This window comes from Hydra vulgaris, chromosome 06 (genome assembly GCF_038396675.1).
Source record: "Hydra vulgaris chromosome 06, alternate assembly HydraT2T_AEP".
Lineage (NCBI taxonomy): Eukaryota > Metazoa > Cnidaria > Hydrozoa > Anthoathecata > Hydridae > Hydra > Hydra vulgaris.
In genome coordinates, this window is record NC_088925.1 from 12,013,879 (window position 1) to 12,022,946 (window position 9,068).

General features: G+C 29.2%; 1 protein-coding gene across 1 annotated transcript; it reads left to right on the forward strand.

Annotated features, from left to right (window-relative positions):
* Window positions 1-322: 322 nt before the first annotated feature.
* LOC136081650 (uncharacterized) lies at window positions 323-7,402 on the forward strand. Its single transcript, XM_065799229.1, has 7 exons — window positions 323-519; window positions 1,552-1,708; window positions 3,651-3,823; window positions 3,897-4,205; window positions 4,498-4,779; window positions 5,663-5,824; window positions 5,967-7,402. The coding sequence occupies exons 1-5, from the start codon at window positions 406-408 to the stop codon at window positions 4,528-4,530; spliced, it is 786 nt and encodes a 261-aa protein (XP_065655301.1). The 5' UTR covers window positions 323-405; the 3' UTR covers window positions 4,531-4,779; window positions 5,663-5,824; window positions 5,967-7,402.
* Window positions 7,403-9,068: the final 1,666 nt, after the last annotated feature.

Consider the following 9,068-nt stretch of genomic DNA (forward strand, 5'->3'; position numbering starts at 1 on the left):
TTGTTGGCGGAATAGAAAATAACGGTATTCTGATTGTTGTGGAAATAAATGAGTTAACGTTTTTTCGTCTCATGTGTTATCGTAGAAAGTGGAGTCCTGGTTATTGGATATTCGGTAGAATAGAAAAAGCTTTATGTAAATGAATAAATCTTTAAAAAAAAAAACACTTCGGAATACGGTTTTACACTGCTTTCTTAAAAAGCACTAAAAAAAAAAGAATATTTAGCGCAAAAGGTAATTGCCGGCATTCTGGGGTTAATTGCCGGCAGGAAGTATTGAAGTATCAACTTTCGATTAATATGCGTAAAAAAGTATCAAATTCTTCGCATACTTTAATTTTCAAAAAAAGCACAATTAGCTTTTAAGATTAAATATTTTAAATTTTCAACATTCTTGTTAGTATAAATGTCTAACTTCTGTCACGGTGCCATTTATTCATCTTTTGAAGAAGCAGAAGAAGCTTTGCTAAAATTTTGTAAAGACAACTGCCTTCCAATTAATCGAGATACAAAAAGAACAGTAAGTAAACACTTAGTATAAATAAAACATCATGTTTTGATCATGTTTAACATGATCTTTTATATAAGGTGGAATAAGTAAAATAAATAAAGTGGAATAAGTAAAATAAAATAAATAAAGCGGAATAGGTAAAATGAATTTAAATAGATTAAAAGTTATTCGCTCATAATCCTAATTGCTTAATGATTTTCATTCTGTCAATTTTATAAAAAGTTTTGAGGTCCTAGGTAACAAATTCATGAGATTTTTATTAGTAAGTAGGGTTTTAGCTACAACTTTGTCAGTTCACATCAAATTTCTATAACTCAGTATCAAAATAAAGGTGTAAAGGTAGTGCTACAGTTATAGGGGCTATAAATATTATATTTTTTTGTGCTTATTGTGCTCTCATCAGTTAGGGATATGTGTAAAAATGTTAAACCATTTTTTTTATTGATTATTATATATCATTGAAAAGAGGCTAAAATCAGCATTACAATAGTGAAAATTTCATAACAAACAGTTATTCTCATTTAAGTAAAAAAAATTTGATTACAAGGATTGCTTAATAACACTGCGACCAGTTTTAAAATGTCAGATTAGCAAACATGTGGTAGTGGTGTAGTGGTAGAGCGCTCGCTTCATAGTCGTTATAGTCTTCATAGTCATAGTCTTCATACTCCTCACCACGTCCCTGGTAGTACCGTGTTGACTCCGAAACAGGAACCTTGTTCGTCAAGGTCCCTGTTTCAGAGTTATAGAGTTGAGAGAGGGTTATACCACAAATAAGTAGTCTCCTCATCTGTAGCGACCTTCTTGGCCTTAAGGAGGTGAATTAACAAAAAAAAAAAAAAAACAGTTTTTGTAACAAGTTGAGTTTGTTTATAAGTAAAAAAAAAATGAACATTTATTAAACACAAGATGGCTTTTAAATGCGTTAAACAACATTAACAATCATTCCAACATAGTTGACTGATCTCAAGTTATTTGATTCACTTTGATGTATTTATGTGTTATATAAATCATTGCGTTATTTATTTATGTTTTTTTTAGGTTGCTAATTTTAATAAATTAGTAAAGCAAAAAATTGTTGATGTTCCTGAATCCACTATTCAGTGTTGTAGGTATGTTTGCAAGCATTATGGTGTGGATAAAAATAGTTTAGCTACTCAAAGAAAGTTTAAAAGAGCGAGCTCTACACTTAAAAAAAGTAAGTATGGATAACATATTTTTGATATTATAAAATAATATAGTGAGGTATTGCTGAATTTTTTATAAAGATATAGACCACCGACAGTAATGTTTATTTCAAATGCTGTATTTAAATTTATCATATCAGCTATGTAAACCAGCTTCTCAACATTTGTAGTTTTGAGATTTGATGTTGTTAAAGTAACAACTTGACAAGCTCCTGAAAAAACTCTCAGATGACCCTTATGCTTTGGGTTGATTGATTTGATAAGTCTAATGAAACCATTAGTTGACACTAGATAGAATGGAGTGTTTGTTGTGCACAACAAGCCAGTAAGATTGTATTCAAACTTTATTTATTTAGGGTCTGTGGCTTCATAGGGTTTAGCTTAAAATGTTCTGATTATTGAGGATTGTTGAGAATTGACCAACAGCATTTTTTGCTTTTTTTGCTGAACTAGATAATTTTTTTTTCTGCAGCTCTCCTTTTGTTTTCCTCAAACTGCGTGTTAATAACTCCATGTTTTGCTTTAAGATGCAAATGAAGAGTAGAAGTTGAGTACTGTTGTGTATTGAGTACATTCTTACAATGATTGCAAGAAGCTTTACCCTCTTTAGTCGTATTTTTGTCAAAAGGGTGCAAAATCGGACTTACTTTAGGCATTTTGTCAAAAAAGGTAATGTTGCAAAATGCAGCAAATTTCTCAGCACAATATTTATTTTTCTAAGTAATATTCGCATTATAAATATGTATATAATCAAGTTAAGCTAAAAATCATCATCAATAATAATATTAACAAAATTAGTTATCATTATATGATAATAATAATTACAATTATACGCAATGATGATAATAATAGTTAAATAATTATGAAATGACTGTAATTGATGGTGTGTCCCTCAAACAATAATTTGATAAATGCAATGACACCAAATATTAAAAGTTATAATAATTACACTAACAATAATGATAAATGGCAATATAAAAAAGTTTATGTGTATATTATATTATGTATAATTATGTATAACAAAATAATACAAATTGATCATAAAAAATATATAATAGAAACAACAGTGTAAAAAAACAAATAGTAAAAATAAAAACCATTCATGTAGCAAATATTTAGTTTACAATAAAATAACACAAAAACAATAAATATCACTTCATTAAATAAATTAAATAGTTATAAACTGTTTGTTGTTTTCTCAGTAACATCTGATTTATAACTTTAGCGCTATGGCTTTTTATGTTCTCACATGAATTCCATGTGAATGATTGCTAATACCAATCATTATGTATCTATTGTGGTAGTCATTAGGTAATCAAATGTACCAATCATTATGTAATTAATTTTGGTACGCAAATAGCGCAAATACTATTTTTTGACATTACTAGCAATTTGTTGTCCAAAATGGAAATATTGGTGTAGCAATTGTTACAAAAACAATTTAGCAAAAACCAGATACTTAAGCTTTAAACTTTAAAGTGTATCACTCTAATAAAGTTTATTATATGTAGTAAAAGTTTAAAATAAATTAAAGGGAATGTTGCACAATTTGTACACAAATATTAAATCTGGTTTAAAGTTAAAACTAGATTTTAATCTTTTTTACAAATAGTGGAATGAATAGCGAAGTGCATATTTAGTGACTAAAGTTTTACGATTAAAAAATATTCATAATTTGTAAAACTTCTTAACCAAAATTTGGAATTTTGCACCAAGATGGGTTTGAAGTTAAAAGACAAGATGTGCAAAACATTCGGAAAAAATTCCAAACCAAGAGTATTTCTTATCTATTTAGTAAACTAAAAAATTGTTATGTGAATTTTTAAAAAAATTTAATTTCTATTTTTTTTGTTATTTTATTAATTTACTCGAAATATTAAATTCAAAACTAATAATTGTTTTAAATGTAATGATAAATGATCTTGAAATTATTTTTCAAATCACATTTCTTAGGTTGCAATGATTTGCTTCATCTTGAAGAGGTATTAGGGCGCCCCAATGTGCATTTCAAAATTTTAGTTGATGATGATGGTGTCACCCTAAAGGGAGTTATGTGGTCATCATCGGAACAATTAGAATTATTGTCACAATATGGTGGTGTTATTCTGATGGATTCAACCTTCAAAGTTAACACTGTTTTATTTTATCATTAATCTTATTTATTCATCATAATTTACAAATTTCCTTTATATTTTTTAGGTCAATTCCCAAGGATTTCCTTTGTTTACATTACTAGTCACTGATGCTTTTGGAATTGGTCAACCCGTAGCTCATTGTCTTTTGCAAAGAGAAGATATTCCTAGTATTTCTGAATTTTTAGTTTGGCTTAAAGAAGGTTTAAACAAAGCAATATTTGTTATTGATAAAGACTCTGCTGGAATTGGGGCTATTCGAAACACCTTTTCTGGTAGCTCCATATTTCTTTGTCGCTTTCACATGCTTAAAGCATTTTTAGAAGAGCTAAACAAGCATAAGTTTCCGGAAGAAAGACGTAGCAAAATTTACGGGGTACTGTTGCTATTAATCATAGTAAATACTGTAATATAATTTTTGTTAATAATAGTTATTTTTATTTCTTCACAATAGTACCAAGATCACACTTTTAAAATGTTTAAGAATTTCTATTGGTGTTTTTACATTATGCTCAAACAATGCTTAAGTATATTTTAGGTGACTAGTGTGCTGATTTTAACGAATTTACTTTATCTTGTTGAAAATAAGAGATTTTTATTTTTTTTGTTTATTTTTAATTTATAACTTTAAGTTTAAGTTCATAATTTTGTTTTACATTTTTTATCAGATTTTTGAAAACATGGTAAAGTGTAGTTCCTAAGATGAGTATGATGTATTAGTCAAGGAATTTGAATATGCTGGGTCAGAACTTAGTTATTAATTTAACCGTAATTGGAACACTGTTTCAATGATTCCTATGTTTGCTGGCTACACTTGTATTGGTAAGCTTCATCTGGATAACCACACTACAAATCGCCTTGAATGCTTTCATGCAAAAATTAAAAAAGTCATCAATTCCTCAAAAATCAAAATGTCTTTTCTAGTTGAAAAGCTACTTAGTATTGCAATCGTAAGTAGTTTTTTTTAAATATATTATATATTTCATATAAAACATTTTAATATTGGGTCTGGCAAATATTTATTGCAGTGGTACTCAAAATGTTGTCATGCTTCATTGTGTTGCCCAGGAGCAATATATCAACAGAAAAGTGCTCTTTAGCAAATATAGTGATTAGTTATAGTCATAAACATTAGTCATAGTGATGTTTTTTTTACCTCAGTACAAGTTCTTAAACAATTTATTAATTTAAGGAAAGATACATATATATTTTTTCACAACAATACAATTAAAATTACATTAAATTTAAAATAATGAATGGTGCAGTATAAATTTCATTTCTTCTGTGCAACATCACAGAAAAGCTTAGTGAGCTTAATTATGGTTTACAGGGTGATCAAATTTAATGAACAAATCAATTTACACATTTCATTTTTGATCACCAATTTTTATTAATTTTTATTTGTTTAAATGTAAATACCATTTATGGTATTTACTTTTAAAAAATTATAAATAAATTTAGGAGAAATACCAAGTAAATAAACTAAATATTACTTTAAAACCAAAAGGAAAGCTAAATAAGATAGTATAAACAACATTCCAGGAAATTTAGCTTTTTTTATAACTATATTACAGACTTTATTGGCTTGGCGCTGGTAGGCTCTGATGATAAATCAAGAGGATACAATCGCCAAGAATGATTAGGCAAAGTTGTTTAATAAGTTACAAAATAACAACCTTGAAGTATTTTAAGTAGTTGTAGTCCATAAAGTTATTGACATTATTTTGTGAAGAAAAAAAAAACTAAAATATGAAATTCTACCTTTTGAAGGAATATGAATGAACTCTTTACCGTTAAAAATTTTATTTGAATTGATGCTTTTATTCAACATAGATTCGTTCTGTGGAAGCAAAACACAGCTACTTTAATGCAACTATGAAGACACCAATAAAAATACCTAACGAGCTTTCGGATGCTGTTGCAAAAGTATCTTCATATGCACTTAAAAAAATGGTGAAGCAACTATACTTCATGAAATCCAATGATGCAACCTATGTTAGTTTGAATTCATTTGAGTACTTAAACACTTTTCTTATATTTCTCTTTTAACAAATGATTAATTTTTTACCTTATTTTGTTTTTCGATTTTATTTTGATTTTTTTTTTTTTTACTTTGATTTTTTTATTTTTTATTTAGGAAGTTTGCAACAATAGTTTTGTTTTCACTTTGAAAGGAAAATTAATAAGATCTTTTTCTGATTCTTGTACTTGTGATGCTTTTACGGGTAATGGCCTTCCTTGTTGGCATATTTTTTATGTCAGGCAAATCCTTTCAATGCACATATTTGATATAACATTAGTTAATAAGAGATGGGTTATAAATACAACTGTAGCGCCATTAAATGTTTCTCCAAAAGTAACACATGTTATACCTTCAACACTGTATGATACGCGTGAAAAAAGATTTATGGTTTGATTGTTTATTTGTATTACTTTTTTGAAGATACCCAGACACTTAAAATTAAAAATATTTAACTCTTAATTATTTTGGTTATTTATAAAAAATCTGTAATTACTATCATGTTGTTATTGTTTTAATAATTTAAAATTTTTCCAGGCAGCGTACTCTATTGCTATGAAGATTGCTAACATTTTAAGTGACAAGTCAAAGGCAACATTTCCGCAGGCTCTTCAATATCTAAATTCAATTGAACAACAGGTTATACGTGGAGAATGGCAACAGCATAATCAAATCCCAGATGGAGTTGAAGCAGGTGTCACTACATCTATTTTATCATCATTAAGAAATTCAAATGTTCAGGGCTTTGAAACTTAATCATGCCTTGTTGAGTCGGAAAGTGTTGATGGTGAAAATTTAGATAAAGTAAGTGCTATTAATATTTTTAAAAATAGTTTAGATGAGAAAAATTTAGCTGTAGAGACAAACAATTTGACAAACAAAAGTATAAATAGTAAAATCTTAGACGATCAAAAGCTGAATATGTCAATTCAGCATCTAAAATTTCCTGCTATGGCAATAAAACAGGGTAGACCTCCTTTGCCTCGTTCTCAGCGAGTTTATAAAAGTACTTGTCTGAAAGTATGGGAAAAAATGACAACCTTAGAAAAAGATTCATTTAGACTGAAGCATATTGTTAGTGAATATGCAATTAGAGATATTTTAAATTGTGCTCGTAAAGGCCAGCGCAAAGATATTCTATGTAATTTCAGTGCTTATGTTTGTGATAGTCGATTTGGTTTAAATGATCTAAAGTCTTACTTTTTGGCTGATGCATGGCGCCTAATTCAATCAATACAGCGTTTCATTAATGCAGATAAAAAGGCGTATCGATGCAATGATTGTAAATCAAATGAATCTCCAGCACAATTTCCACAGTCAGATTGGGTGCAGTGTGATCACTGTATAAACTGGTATCATGTTTGCTGTAGTGGTATTACAGGAAAATCGTCTAAAAAGTTCTTTTGTCGCTGTTGTCTGAGTGAGGGTGATAGGCCTACCAATTTGAAAAGGCCTTTTACAAACCAAGAACTATAGTTGATATAGTATTTTCATTGGTTCCTTGTTTATTTTCATTGTAATCATTTACTTTCTTATTATATTTTATAAAAGCAGATTGAAAATTTAGTACTTATACAGAGAGTTTTTATATTTTTGTATAATAGCCGTTGAATTTTGTTAGGAAAGCCACTTAGTTTTATCTGTTTTTTTAAACCGAGAATATATATATATATATATATATATATATATATATATATATATATATATATATATATATATATATATATATATATATATTTATATATTTATATGCACAGATACTAATATTTACATACATATATACACGGGCACACAGGATTTTTTAATTTTTACAATTACCAACAACGTACACATGTTTACAGTTACCGATATGGTCATAATATTAATTTATTTATTTTTGTTGGTTAGGTTAGCTAAGAAGTCTTCGTGGTATGGTTACTGTTGAAATGACATCATTTGGTACATTTCACACAGAAATTTACCTTTTGAATCATTAGGCAACAATCACATCAAATATGGAACAAGTAAAAACGACAATTCAAGTTAAATGTTAGTAAACTTTTATCAGGTTAAAATTTGTTTAAATTAATTTAATAAATTAAAGTAAAATGATAAGTCATATAACCATTTGTTTTTGAAAAAAATTAGAGCCAAACTGTGCATCCTATGTTCTATTACTTTTAAAGTAAATATTCAAAATGAATGTTTTAATTTTTGCGTCGAAAGGTTAACCTGACCAAATTGCGTGCAAATATCTGACATTTTTGTTCTATTGCACTACAATACCGTTATTGTATGCCGGTAGATAATCAATGTCTGTTATTGCATTGCAAGCAACTCAAAATGATATGTTTTATGTACTGCCGACAGATATTTTAAAGTCTTTCATTGAGTTGCAAGCAGTTCATACTATATTTAGCACTGCCGACAGATAATTTGCAATATTTCAAAGAAAAAGCTGTTTGACTAATCTCCTCGAAACTCGCGACTTCCTCACAGAAGCTGCACACAAGAAGTATCCAGTCGATATGATTTACACTGATTTTGCAAAAGCATTTGATAAAGTCCCACATAATCGCCTATTGAGCAAATTGAAAGCATATGGCATCAGCGGGAAAGCACTAATGTGGATAAATGCTTGGCTTAACAATAGACAACAGCGTGTTGTCATTGATACTCACTCAACTGCTAAAATATTCACATCAGATTGGAAAAAAGTTACAAGTGGCGTCCCTCAAGGAAGTGTCCTCGGCCCTCTCCTTTTCGTACTATTTATAAATGATCTGCCGGACAACATTACCAGCCAGTTCAAGCTCTACGCAGATGATAGTAAAATTATGAACATGATAAAATCGAATGAAGATATGCTAGCTTTACAATCAGACATTGATCAAGCCATAAAATGGTCTCACAAATGGTTGATGTTCTTAAATGTGGAAAAATGCAAAACAATGCATGTCGGTCGAGGTAACAGAAAATCTAATCAAGTCTATTCAATGACGAACACAGAAGGCACTCGTCGAAACCTGGAGGAAACTGAAACTGAACGAGATCTAGGTATTCTAATATCAAATGACCTCAAAGTCCGTGCCCAGGTAGAGTCTGCAGTCTCAGTAGCCTATTACAAATTGGGCCTACTAAAAGAAGTGTTCCGAAGCAGAAGCATTTATCTCTGGCGAACGCTTTACATCACATATGTGCGCCCACACCTGGAATTCGCTATTCAAGCATGGTCTCCTC